The sequence below is a fragment of the Lethenteron reissneri genome, chromosome 1 (assembly GCF_015708825.2).
Source record: "Lethenteron reissneri isolate LAM-NWPU_2019-01 chromosome 1, ASM1570882v1, whole genome shotgun sequence".
Classification (NCBI taxonomy): Eukaryota; Metazoa; Chordata; class Hyperoartia; order Petromyzontiformes; family Petromyzontidae; genus Lethenteron; species Lethenteron reissneri.
This window is the reverse complement of record NC_083779.1, coordinates 5,100,575-5,114,870: the sequence shown is the minus strand read 5'-3', so window position 1 is coordinate 5,114,870 and position 14,296 is coordinate 5,100,575. Positions and strand designations below refer to the sequence as shown.

Here is a 14,296-nt window from a genome sequence, read left to right as displayed (position 1 = left end):
AAGGGTAAAAGACCAATTATCATATTTTCATTGGCAAATGAGGTTCCAATGGTGGACTGCTACTGTCGAGCACTCGGGGATGGGAAAGTAGGAAAGGAGTTCGCCTTGGGGGCTTAGGACCAGGAGTGACCCCCCCCTCCCCCCCAAGGATGAAGACTCACTGGGTGCCGCGGTGGAGAGATGTTAACTACCTTGTCTGGTCTACAGGAGGTTGTAGGACTGATCCCGACCCTGACGCCTGTAAATTTGGAGATTGCATGTCCTCCCTGTGGTCGCATGGATTTCTCTCTGGGTCCTCCGATTTTTCCCTCAACATTTAGAATCAACATGCGTTTATAGTAACTGGCTGCTATAAATTACCACATGTTGTTTGTGGCCAGGTCGCTTCTGAGAAAAAGCTATAGAGCTTAGTGGGCCTTACCTGGTAAAATAAAAATGAAAATCTTTAGTTTGTTTATGGTTTACTTGAGGGTTTTGCAGGAGTGACCATAGGGGTTTGCTCCGGAATATGGATGCTGCTACGTGCCGTCTCGGCGCATAAAATACTTTGGATGCCCAAATTGAATTCCTCTGAACTACCACCTCTCCTCTCATTGTTCCACTCATTCCCTCCCCACCCCTCTCCCCTGTGGTGTTGTTTGTCATGCAGGAAGGGCCCAACAGCATCATAAAGGACGATGAGTTTTTTGACGCAGTGGAGGCTGCCCTGGATAGGCAAGACAAAATCGAGGAACAGGTACCAGTGGACAGCGCACACCATACCCTGCACGTATACGCACGTCCCTTTTGTCAATGCACTGCTGGATGGGTGAGCCTTCCAATACCGTGCGGGTTGCAGGTGTTGTGTGACCGGGTGCTTCACCACGCCGGTCAGTGTGGGGTGCTGAAGCCCGTGAACATAGACGTGGGATCATATAAGTGTTGTACAACAGTTGATTTTGTTGCGCTACCCTCTGCTGACAACAATGTAGCCTTTCTGAAGCCTCTAACGGCAGTTTTGTGTGGTGGGCACCTGTCTAAGCACTATCCACCCTGACGGGATTGGGCGCATTAGGGTGATTTTTACAAAGGCATGTCGACTACACGTACGGGTATGTACGTTAGCTTACTGTGTTGGTGCTGACTAGGCATTCATCGTTTTAAAGTTGTTTCGCTCACAGTACAAACATTGAATTATGCACGTATGAATATTATGATTTAGGAAAACGATAAGCAAATGTTACATTTAGGCTATGACTCAATGATGCGGAATGCACCTGATCTTGTCAGATCTTAATTCTAGATTTGAAGCTTTCGTGACTGCAAGGATTCATACTCTTAGTTCTTTCGGTAAAGTCACATAGGTAAAAAATGAAAATAAAAATTAATTGTCATATCAGCGTTGAGCCATGCACACAGGCTGTTGGTTATAGACTGCGCGGCTACACGGTGGGCAGCAGAGAGCAGTGCAATGCATTGTTGTCCTGTAAGTCTGTGCTTCCTGCCTTCACCAGCTCGCACTGGCCGGTGTCACGGCATATCGTGAAATAACGCCCATCCATAATTTGCCCGACATAGTAAAGTCTTTATCTAGCAGTGGACTGACGAAAGGGCTGTCTGGGCATGTACCAAACGAGTCGGCACAGACGAGAGAATTGAAGGCAAGAGGTACAACCAGAAACAACCAAGAATTGGTTCTTGAATTGGTTCATAACCCCCTAATGGTGATAGCTCATCAGATCATAGGGGTCGGAGAGTGTAAATCGTTAATGCCAACGCATTCAGGCCTTTTATTCTGATCAGCGTGGTGCAGTGGTTAGTGGGTTGCGCGATGAACCTGCTGAACCGAGTTTAATTCCCCGGGATACAGGTAACGGCTTTGGCGAGTGATATCTGAACAGATCCTGGGCACACCCCATCACCAACCCGCACTGACCAACGTGGTGAAGTATAGTCGGACAACAGTGGCGGCTCCTGCAAAATCTCTCAGGGGGGGCAAATGTCTGGATGATTGATAAGGATAAGGTCCACCCATGCAATGAATAAATTAACAGCTTAAGCATGTAAAGGCAACTTCACTTCTTTAATATTAATGAAAAATAAAGTGACTCTTACAATACATCTTGTTTGTTTATATACTCACTATTAAACAAACCACTCAAGTTTATTTTATTAAAGATTCCACTAGGTGGCGATAAATTATATTGTTGGATGAAACGTGCTTACGTATGATGACGTTAGCACGTATGATGACGTAAGCACGTTAGTGCATGCCCTCCCGGAAGCCATAGAGAATGCATTGGAGCGCCCCCGTTCGAAAAAAAACATCTTTGAATGTAAGTCTATGGGGCCACTCAGGGCGATTCTCAGCCGTAGTGAAATCGCCCAAAAAGAGGCGGTACTCCACAGAACGTGACATGACGCTGATTGGACTATATCCAGAGGCTGACAGTGACGGCTAGCGTGACTCTGTGGTTGAATGACATTGGTGGTGCGTCGCCCAATCGCCCTAATGAAGAAACCGCCCCTGTCGGACAACCCCCGTGACCGACACGGCGTGGGGGAGGCCTTCATCCAGCAGCGAATCGATGTAGGGCTCTGCGTACGTTGAATTGTTGTCATAGGCTTTAAGGTTCACACGGTACGATGTTGTCGTGTTGTAATGTTTTTAGTACCAAGTGGAGAGATCACGGACTCAACCACTGTCATCAGTGAGTTCCACGGAGTTGTTCACGACAACTGGCCAGCATCGTTACACGCAACAGGTAACGATGGTCCTGTCGGTCTCCTTCCAACTACTGTTTAGTACAGGGACTCATCTACTTACAAACATTTGATTTAGGAACTTTCAGAGATACGAACAAACCTGTCCAGTTGCCTGTGCAGACCGAGAGTCGTAAGTTCAACCGCCGCGCAATAGATGGCGATGGTGGCATCTACATCTGCAGAACGTGAAGGACCAGTGGCATCTACATCTACAGGAGATTATACAACCTTTAAAGCCATTCGCCGTGTTTAGTGTACACGCCGTACAACATGTTTGGAATCGACGGGAGTAAAGTTGGGCTTGCGAACAAATCGACTTGCGAACAGACCTCTGTAACCTAATTCGTTCGTTTAGGAGAGGAGACCCTGTATCGAAATGGAGCTGCTTGATTAACTTAGCGTACACGTGACGTAGTTGGAAGTGGGTCAGACCAGGGAGCTGACACCGCTGGCACCTGGGTTTGAATCTACGTTACGGCGGCAACTCGTGATTAAACCAGACGCTCAAGTGCAGCAATTTGATTGTCTAGGCCCGGTAGGTAGAGACCCATGGACTTTATAATATAGACACCGATGTACTCATGTTAAGATCAATAGACTTACATAGAGAATCATAGACCTACATAGTAACCAATATGACCTCTGTAGGGATGCAAAAATATACATAGAGACCCATATAGTCATATCGACCAAGTTGTGATTAACCTGGGTTGTCAAGGGTAGCAAGTTTGTATAAAAAATGTTTCGCATAATTTGACTGCATCTCTGAACGTATGAAAGTGTTGGTTTGACTTCCTTGCACCAAAATGTTTCTTTGTCGGAGTGTGCCATGTAGGAGCGTGCACTTTTGCTCGCGTGTGGATAAATAGGTCACTTGAAGGGATTTCAGAAGTAGTTGTGTGGAATCCGATTATACGTTTTGTTCTGTAACACATGGCGAGAGTTCAGTGGACATTTTGCCCCGTAACTTGACACTAACAGCGCAGTTGGATCAAGGAGTGTGGGGGACGTCCTGGTGTAGTATGACTTGCAACTTGATCAAGTATAAAAAGGTTTTGTTTGTGCAGGAAATTTGTAGGTCTTAGCCTTCTCGCAAATAATTGCACAAAAGCTGAACCGTAGAGTTGGAATTTGCACTGAATTATACTGCACTTGGGAACGAGAGTAAGCATTTTTACAAAGCATCTGCTACGTAGGTCAATTGTGATATCTTGCTTGAAGTCGGGGTAGAAAATCAATCAGTTAATCATCACCATCATCAGCTATCCACTGCCAGATGAAGGCCTTCTGAATGTATTATCATCCTTCACAGTCTCGTGATGGTATACTTTATCAGAGCAGTTTTAAATAAAATTTCGATTGAAATATTTCGTGACTGCAGGGATTCATATTCTTGGTTCTTTCGGTAAAGTCACGTAGAAGGGAGAATTAAATTGTTTCATTTTTATTATTTTATTATTTCCCTTCTACGTGACTTTACCAAAAGAACCAAGAATATCGTTTTAAATTACTTCATTATTAGAGACGGGCCCAAGCATGGTGAACATACGGATGCAGCCATTGCATGAACGCTTTCGACCTCAGTTGGAAAGAGTGAAGTACGCATCTGATCGACGACACACACGCAATGCGAGCAAACGCATTGTTCAGCAGATATGTCTCCAGGCACGATTTAAAAATAGATGCCGAATCTGCAGACGTTACCGAAGGTGGTAAGGACATCCAAAGGTTAGGAGCGTGTATTGTGAAAAGGTTCTGTTGGTCTTAATGCACCTTACGAGACCGGCGAACAGACGTATTGTTCGAACGCTTTCAACCTCTAACCGGAATGTGTTCAAAAGAAAACAATTGACGTGGCGTTGACGTGGCGGCGGCGGCACTGGCAGGTGGAGGAGGTGATCCAGAGACACATGCAGTACTCCCTGCAGGACGTGGGCGGGGACGCGAACTGGCAGCTGCTGGTGGAGGAAGGGGAGATGAAGGTGACTGCACGTTTCTCTCTGTCTGTGCCGCGTTACAGTCGCAATGTAAAGTCGCAAGGCTTGGCTACGTTGACAATTACAACCTGTCCCCCCCCCCCTCCCCCCGGTCGCCACATCCTCATCGTGAAAAATAGGCAACATGATGGGTACTTCTTTTTGAAAGCTACAGCTAAAGCGGGCTCTGGGTTAGTTGTGTTGTACTTAAATGAGTACGTGGTGCGGGGTGGGGGGGGAGTGGTAGTGTAGCGGTTAGCGCTACGCTGAGCTAAGAACCCGGCGACCCGAGTTCGATTCCCGCTCACGGCCAACACCGGTGACGATTATCTGAACCGGTCCTGGGCCTCCCCTAAGTTGACTCAGCCTTAAATGAGTAACTGGTGCAATGTGTAAACATTGCCACTGGGGAGACAAAGGCAGCCGGGGGTGGTGTTGGCCACCCACCCCCTCGAGTGCCGTGCCGACCTTTATAGGTGCTCGCTAACAGCACTTGCCCCAACAGTCTGTTCCAGGCTATGTGGGGCGTCTTTGTCTTTGTACTCAAATGAGTACGTGGTGCGGTGTGTAAACATCGCCACTGGGGAAGATAAAGGTGGTCGGGTGTGGTGTTGGCTAGCATACCCCCCTTTTGTGTCATGCAGGCCTTCATAGGTGCTACTCGTTAACAGCGCTTGCCCCCAAAAAGTCTGTCAAGAATATAGGGGGGTGGTAATTGTCTCGTAATACTAAACACATTCCTGCGGAGGGAGCTGGTAGGAACGTTGGGTTGCTCGGTCAATGGCCAGGGTCAACGGCGGCGTGGTGTATTCCGCAAATAAGGCCGACTGTAAGGGCGGGCACAAGCCGGCGTGAGTAGGTTAAACGTTGAGTTTTATAAGGGCACCACGGGGTGACCAGCCCCTCCCCACCCAGCCCCACCCTCCCCACCCAGCCCCTCCCCACCCTCCCCACCCAGCCCCTCCCCACCCACCCACCCAGCCCTCCCCCACCCTCCCCTCCCTACCCAGCCCCACCCTCCCCACCCATCCCCACCCTCCCCTCCCCACCCAGCCCCTCCCTCCCCACCTAGCCCCTCCCTGCACGACGGATGGACGGACACAATAATCCCCTGTGGGCTGGTGTAACCAGGAGGTTCCTACCAGTACTATACCTTAAGGCAGCTGAGCCTGTCAGATGCCAATGGCACACAACAGGGTAGTGGGGCCCTCGGTAATACAGGGTGTTTCAAAAAAATGTTAGCACTTATATGGGACTATCGTTTTTAATGGAACAAGAACGGATAATACACTGTAACATAATAACAAATGTCATGTTAATAGCTTCAAAAAGTCAAAGAGTCTCTCCACTTGTTCGCCATCATTGTCAACGCGTGCCTGGAATCTTCTCCAGGTGGTCTCCAGAGCCCGGAGGCACATTTCTTGTGTTATTGTTGCAAATTCTCAGAAGTATAGAAAGTGTTTTGAAGCACCCTGTATATTGGTTACGCCAGGCAGATGAGCCTCACGTAGGTCAATGCCATCGATAAACAGTGCGAAAGGAGGGAGCTGCAACCTGGTGTGGCCATAATGAAATTGTGATTTTGAATTTGGCTCCGTGAAGCCAAGCGGCCCATGGGGCTTTACGGAAGACGCGACTCCAAACACAAGCGGCTTCGATACTTGTGATATAGGAATCTAGGGCTGGGGAAGGGACTTCCACTGTTCTGCGATAGATCTGAATGGATTCTTAGTCACGTGGCACCGATAGTACAATTTGGATAAAACATCAGGGGAGGGGAAATGTTTTTTGTTTATTTAAGAGCAGAAGTGATGCTCCAGTGATGGCAGTCAAACGTTTCTGTGATTAAAAAAAATCAATTAAGCGTCATAAATCTGTCGGACAGCCCGTACAATAAAACCGAGTTGCCTATCGATGAAGAGCTAATGTATCCGTTGGGTTGCATCTGGATTTTTCTGTTTGCGCATAGTCACTTTAAGATGTTTTCTTGTTCAGTTTTTTGTTTGTTGCGGTTGCACCCGATTCAAGAGTCGAATGGCTCACAGGGCTGTACCTAATAACTGAAACTGACAAACATCTGTGTCCTACTGCACTTGTGTGAGAAAAAATAGCTTCGTAACTCATCGGATTCCTCTAGCGTAAAGGAATGTTCTGGTTCTGATCTCCCGTTAAAGTTGTTGCGGCATGCGCGTGTGTGCGGCCAGGTGTACCGCCGCGAAGAGGAGGAGAACGGCGTGGTGCTGGATCCGCTGAAGGCGACGCACTGCGTGCGCGGCGTGACGGGCCGCGAGGTGTGCCACTACTTCTGGGACGTCGAGTACCGCAACGACTGGGAGAGTAAGACCCGCAAAGGTCGAGCGGGCGGGCGGGCAGCCGCACGCCACGCCAAGCGTGACACAGAAGCAGCAGCAGCAGCACTTGCCCCTTGTTCCAGAGGTTAAACTAAAAACCGAATGATAATAGTTTTTTTTCTTCTTGGTTCTTTCGGTAAAGTCACGTAGAAGGGAAGTAATAAAATAATAAAAATAAAACATAATAAAATAATTCAGCGTCGCCTCGACAGACCTGGTTTTCACCTGAGGACGGCTGCTTGCGTTGTGGCCGAAACGTCGTGAGAATTATTTTATTATGTTTTATTTTATTATTTCCATTCTACGTGACTTTACCGAAAGAACCAAGAAGAAGTAATAGCATCTTTCGAATTGTGGTTATTGGGGTTATTGGTTTGTCACCTTTCCAGTTTTAATCGCTGAACCTTCTTTACTTTGCAGCAACCATCGAAGGCTTGAACGTTGTGGAAGTTCTGTCAGCGAACACACTGCTCGTCCACCAAACCCACAAGGTACTCGTTTGTAGAGTAATTCTATAAACATTGAAACAATTTTCATAGCCAAAAGTTGAATGTCGCCAGAAATATTAGCAGCCCAATCAATCCTCGTTATCTTCTCCGAAGCCATTCAACTTGTGCGATACAACAATGTCGTGGTTTCGTTAATTTTTTTCCCTAATTGGCCGAATAAGGGTTTTCCCATTCTTACTCGACTCATCTTTTACTCTGGGCACTTTTTAAAAATTCAAACCTGTCACCATTAACGAGTAAACGTCTTGGTGTGCTTTTATCTGAAATCGTGTGCTGGTATCTGTTGCCCTTTGCCTTGCCGGCACCAGTGCAATGTTAGCGTGTACGTGTTGGGTTATATAAAAAACTGTGTTTACGTGCAGCTTTTATTGTTTATGCTAGAGCAGTGTCGCCGCCGAAGTGTTGCCAAATCACGAGTGCTCGTCGGCAAAAAAGTTTGCGCTCGGTTAAGACTAGTTTGATCGTGCACCTCCTGAAGTCTGACGTTTCACTGGCAGAGTTTGCCAAAACCTTGGAGTTGTTATTGAGCCACAACTAGCAGCACCACATACCTCTCATCTGTGCAGCGTCAGAACTTACTCCAACAGTGTGTAGACAATATGGGGGGATCTTTGTCTTTTGTGTGTAAGCATGCGAGCACACGTGAATGCGAGCGAGAATATTCACGTGTATACTGTGGATATATATTTCTGTGAGTATACGTGTGTGAGGAGCTAATTGAGTGTCTTGATGGAACTTAAACGTGCGCTTTTATGTGTTTCTGCGGCCATCTGGAACGCTCTTCCTTCTGATATTAGTTTCAGTTTCAGTTTAATTTATTAGTATTTACCCTGTGAGCCATTTGGCTCTGGATTTGGGTTCAACCGCAACAAACATTAAAATTACAAGATACACCTAAAATTCGTTGTACACAAATCTGAACATCACATACGTATTTTCTTGTGGATTTCACACCTGATGATGATTGCTTGTGTTGCAGTCGAAACGTCGTGAGAAATTTTTTTATATTTATATTATTTTATTATTTCCCTTCTACGTGACTTTACCGAAAGAACCAAGAATATATCATATACGTAAACAATAAAATTCTACAGAAAAAGCACAACCCGTCCATGCTGTGTACAGAAAGTGCAAAAAATTCAATTTCGATGTTTGATCCCAATAACAATCATAATACAGATTAAAAATGTAAGTATAAATCTATACTAAATCAAAAAAATCGGGCCAAACCAAGCCCCTCTAAAACTTACTAAAACAATGCTATATATAGCCACCTGAGCTATGCACCTTTAAATGTAGATGGAAAATGCATTTCGTTAGAACCACTTTTTGTGTTCAGCTTGTTTTCCTTCTACTGCACCTCCGATTAGCACGGTTGGCTACGTACGGTGCGAAAGAAGTTCAACATAGATTCATGAACACCATGGGAACCTCATTTGCCAGTAAAAATATGATAATTGGTTTTTTACCCTTCTATCTGGCAACAAAACTGACACCTTTTTACAAGGAGTCATGTTTGCATAGACCGCAATACCTGCAGTCAGCTTTCCTTAGAGCCTAGCCTAGGCTCTAAGGAAAGCTGTCTCGGGTGTGGACCAATCAACTTCAAGGACAGTGCGCATTATCAGAGTTATGTCTTTTGTTTGTATTATGACTGCAAGTATTGCGGTCTATGCAAACATGACTCCTTGTAAAAAGGTGTCAGTTTTGTTGCCAGATAGAAGGATAAAAAAACAATTATCATAGATTCATGAAGTTAAGACATTTCGCAGGAATTTTCTAATCTCGAATAACAGTCGCGTGCCGCTTTCGGACAAGCAACAGGGGGAAGCGCAACACACGCCAAGTGAACTCATGTCCTGCGCACCTCCCGTCGTCCCCGTGCCGCCCGCAGCGCGTGTGGCCGGCCTCTCAGCGCGACATCCTCTTCCTCTCGTGCCTCAAGAAGGTGCCGGTGCCGCCCGTGTCGTCTGCTGCCCCGCCGGGTTGCCCCGGCGGTGCCAACGATAACGACGGGGGCGTCGGCGCGCACGACACGTGGATCACGTGCAACTTCTCCATCGATCACCCCGCGGTGCCCGTGACGAACCAGGCAATCCGCGCCAAGATCAACGTCGCCATCATCTGTCAGACATTTGTGGACCCACGTGCTCCGCCCGACGGCCACCTTCGGGAGCACCTGCAGTGCCGGATCACCTACGTGGCCAACGGTAAAAGTGGTGGGGAGCATGCGCGGGGATCCAAAGAAAATGTAACGAATTTATGGGTTTATATTCTTGGTTCTTTCGGTAAAGTCACGTAGAAGGGAAATAATAAAAGAATAAAAATAAAACAATAAAATTCTCCCTTCTACGTGACTTTACCGAAAGAACCAAGAATATGAATCCCTGCAGTCATGAAAGCTTTCAATCGACATTTTATTTAAAACTGCTCTGATCAAATATACCATCACGAGACTGTGAAGGATGGTAATACATTCAGAAGGCCTTCTTCTGGCAGTGGATAGCTGATGATGGTGATGATTAACTGATTCATTTTCTAACCCAACTTCAAACAAGATATCACAATTGACCTACGTAGCACGACGTTTCGACTGCAACACAAGCAGTCATCATCAGGTGTGAAATCCACAGCAAGAATATGAATCCCTGCAGTCACGTGTGTGCAATCGTTGGTGCCCGGGCTGAAACGATTGTCTCTTGAGACTCGAACCCAGGATCTCAGCAGTGCTGGCTCCGTGCGCCTCCATCGCATTTAGCCCCCTTAGACACTTCACTGGCCTTCAGTGAGTTTGTATCATTCCGCAGCGTTGCTGTTTTGCGGATGTGGTGTGCCGTGGCGATGGAATGCGCTGTCGGCATTTACGAATGTTAGCCACCTCCCCTGGCGACCGTGCCGGTCTGAAAATGAGTTGGATAACGACATTGCCATTCGAGTTGTCTAATTCGACATTGTTGCCATTTTGTGGATGTGGGTGGCACCGTGACGTTTGTGCGGAGGTGACCGTGTCTTTGTGCGCGCGTGTGTGTGTGTGCGCGTGCGTGTGCGCGCGTGTATGTGTGTGTGCGTGCGTGTGCGTGTGTGTGTGCGCGTGTGTTTGTGTGCGTGCGTGTGTGTGTGCGCGTGTGTGTGTTTGTGTGTGCGCGCGCGTGTGTGTGCGCGTGTGTGTGTGCTTGCGTGTCCGCTGTCCCACAGTGAACCCGGGGGGTTGGGCACCAGCATCGGTGATGCGTACAGTGGCGAGGAGAGAATACCCACGCTTCCTGCGGCGCTTCACCTCTTACGTGCAGGAGAGGACACGTGACAAGTCGGTCATGCTCTAGCCGGGTGAGTTGCATGCACATACAGCAGACAAAGACCCCAGTATAGCCTTAATAGGCTGTTGGGGCAAGTGCTGTTAGCGAGCACCTATGAAGGCCCGCACGGCACCCGAGGGGGTGGATGGACAGCACCATGCTCGGCCGCCTTTGTCTCCTAGTGGTGACATTTACACACCGCACCAGGTACTCATTTGAGGCCGAGTCGACCTAGAGGAGGCCCAGGACCGGCTCGGATAATCGTCACCGGTGTTGGCTGTGAGCGGGAATCGAACACGGGTCGCCGGGTTTCGTAGCGCCACGCCCTCACCATTGCACTACCGCTCCCCGTACGCATATTTGTACCATCTTATTTGACAGGTACTAGTCTATTTTACCGAGTTGTTGACATCCCCAGCGTTTAACAGTGCTGATATTGCTTGGTTTTGGAAGCCAACACCGGCCGTAATTCTTGCCGAGGTGTATCAGCTGTACCTTACTTTCTAGCCCCACCCACCTTCCCTTCTAGCCCCACCCACCTTCCCCTCTAGCCCCACCCACCTTCCCTTCTAGCCCCGCCCACCTTCCCCTTCTAGCCCCGCCCACCTTCCCCTTCTAGCCCCGCCCACATTCCCTTCTAGCCCTGCCCACCTTCCCCTTCTAGCCCCGCCCACTTTGCCTTCTAGCCCCGCCCACCTTCCCTTCTAGCCCCGCCCACCTTCCCTTCTAGCCCCGCCCACCTTCCCTTCTAGCCCCGCCCACCTTCCCTTCTAGCCCCGCCCACCTTTCCTTCTAGCCCCGCCCACCTTCCCTTCTAGCCCCGCCCACCTTCCCCTTTTAGCCCCGCCCACATTCCCCTTCTAGCCCCGCCCACCTTTCCTTCTAGCCCCGCCCACCTTCCCCTTCTAGCCCCGCCCACCTTCCCTTTTTAGCCCCGCCCACATTCCCCTTCTAGCCCCGCCCACCTTTCCTTCTAGCCCCGCCCACATTCCCCTTCTAGCCCCGCCCACCTTTCCTTCTAGCCCCGCCCACCTTCCCCTTCTAGCCCCGCCCACCTTCCCCTTCTAGCCCCGCCCACCTTCCCTTCTAGCCCCGCCCACCTTCCCCTTCTAGCCCCGCCCACCTTCCCCTCTAGCCCCGCCCACCCTCCCAGTCTCTGACTGCCACATTTAGATAAGCTCCTCCCCCCACCCCTAAACCAGTGTATAAGATCTTGTCTCTTGGATTTCTCTTCACTTGATACAGTAAATTTGGCTGTGACGGTCCCACCTGAAGACGGAGACTTGTGTTTGCCTCCGAAACGTCGTGATTAAATTTAGTCATTTGTTATTAATTTATTTCATTATTATTTTTTTTACCTACGTGACTTTACTGAAAAAACCTAAGAGTGTGAATCCTTGCAGTCACGAAAGCTTCAAATCTAGAATTAATGTCTGTGCCTCTACTCCAGTGCCTGAAATGCAGTCGCTGAGATTTTGCACGTTTAGCGTTGTGCTTCCGTTCACGCCACTCAGTTGAAGTGTCACGTTCCCGACAGCGCTATCCATTACTTGGCGACCGTGACCAATCCCTCTCCTTTACAACGCAGACCCGGGGTTAGTCATTGGATCTTGTGGTGATACATCAGGCAGGGACATCTGAACCATTTGTTTGGATTCCTTGTGACAGCAGATGTCTTTTCGATTTAAAGCTTTCGTGACTGCAGGGATTCATCTCCTTGGTTCTTTCGGTAAAGTCACGTAGAATGGAAATAATAAAATACTAAAAATAAAACATAATAAAATAATTCTCACGTTTCGGCTGCTTGCGTTGTGGCCGAAACGTCGTGAGAATTATTTTATTATGTTTTATTTTTATTATTTTATTATTTCCATTCTACGTGACTTTACCGAAAGAAGCAAGAAGATGAGCAGATGTCTTGTTTTTTTTATTCTCTTTCGCAGAAGCACCTGGCTATCGATGATTCCCACTGCAGAGGTGAATGTGTTGGAAATTGGGGGGGGGGGGAAAACATCCTTGTTTCTCTTTTAAATCTACTTACAGTATTCGCTGCTAAAGTATACAAATCTAACACTTGGGTTATTTGTATATATTTTTCGTATTTTCGAAAAGCCACTTTATACGTTCACTAAAGGGAGAAATGCCGAACAAGTTTCGTATTTACGCGTTTGCATTTTAGGCGAGCCTAGGCTGTGGATGTTGCCGCGTCCGTGTCCGCCGCGCTTGTGTTCGGCTAGTGGAGGAGCGACCTGAGGATTTGCCATACTCGTTTTCATTGCACTGTTTGGGAGCGGCAGCGCGCCTGCCCGCCCGCCTGCCTATCGTAAACTACCGCACCGTGTGCGTAAGCGTGCGGTGCCACCTAGCGCATACCCGTCAACCCATGCGGTTTACCCGTATTCTTGTACAGGGAAATTGAGCGTGTAAAAAAAAAATGTGTTGTCTATTTGTTTGTGATTTTTTTCGCTTGTGATTTGACTTTGCAGGATGAATGTTGAGATTGATAAGGGGGCACGGGGTGACCAATGAGGTCCGAATTGGTCTGTAATAAGGTCGGCACTGATCAGGGGTTGACAGGTTTGCGAGCGGAACCGTCACACCTAACCCCAGTGGGTGTCGTCGTCAAGTTGACGAGCGATTGCTTAAAAAAAAAACTACAGCTGTGACAGACGTTAAGAATTTTAAAGTGTGTACATATACTGTATTTTATTTTCTATTTTGCCCAAAGTGGTCGAGAATGTATATTTTTTTGGTGATGGTTCAACGTTAACACCGGGTTTGATTAAATAAAGGGTACAATGTAGATGCAGGTCAAGACGAGTGTTTTATTTCACGTCACCTCTAACCTTGTTTCTCACGCCAACCTTGCAGCCTTGTTCTGCCTTTATTTTCCCAGGCAGGGCTCATGCCACCACCACGTTTGTTGGCCGGTTTATTCCAGATTGTTGGGTTTTGTGGCACAAAAAGATTGTGCGGCATTGGAGCACAAGGTGTTCAATTTGGAGTACAGCAAGGTCTCGGAGTACGTGGGGGGTGAGGTTCTCTGTGTACCCCCGCGTAAGCGCGAATTCACGCAAGTTGGGGGTGTTCGCCTATACGAGTGTAGATAGACAACGTAAGAGTGCATATGAAATGTATATAAATGTACATAAATGTTTAATAAAGTACAATACTGTACAGTCAATGATTCACTAATCATCGGTAGCATCCAGGTCAGAACACAGTTTTTCTGGACTCGTTTCTTGCACGGGCTATAGTTACACGCCGTCAGATACACATTCACGCAAAAGTGGTGGGGCGGGGGGGGGGGGGAGATTTGACTCGCTTGCCGCGACGTGTGTGTAGTGATAGTACAAGTCACAAGTGTGAATCGGGGTCGGTCGCGTATAAGCGGATCTGCGTACTCCTCGCCCCCATCT

General features: G+C 48.0%; 1 protein-coding gene and 1 long non-coding RNA gene across 3 annotated transcripts in view; one reads left to right on the top strand and one right to left on the bottom strand.

Moving 5' to 3' along the window:
* The window catches only part of LOC133347148 (ceramide transfer protein-like), a 48,538-nt gene extending 34,858 nt beyond the window's left edge, over window positions 1–13,680 (top strand). For both annotated transcript variants that reach the window (XM_061559303.1, XM_061559214.1), the window contains exons 8-15: window positions 650–736; window positions 2,652–2,744; window positions 4,632–4,727; window positions 6,926–7,058; window positions 7,493–7,563; window positions 9,476–9,791; window positions 10,777–10,908; window positions 12,821–13,680. In XM_061559303.1, the coding sequence (XP_061415287.1) occupies window positions 650–736; window positions 2,652–2,744; window positions 4,632–4,727; window positions 6,926–7,058; window positions 7,493–7,563; window positions 9,476–9,791; window positions 10,777–10,904 (924 nt within the window). In that variant the 3' untranslated portion in view covers window positions 10,905–10,908; window positions 12,821–13,680. The remainder of the gene's footprint in view (window positions 1–649; window positions 737–2,651; window positions 2,745–4,631; window positions 4,728–6,925; window positions 7,059–7,492; window positions 7,564–9,475; window positions 9,792–10,776; window positions 10,909–12,820) is intronic.
* Window positions 1–14,296, bottom strand: part of LOC133361321 (uncharacterized) — a 329,555-nt gene that overhangs the window by 185,466 nt on the left and 129,793 nt on the right. The gene's annotated exons all lie outside the window — the stretch shown is intronic.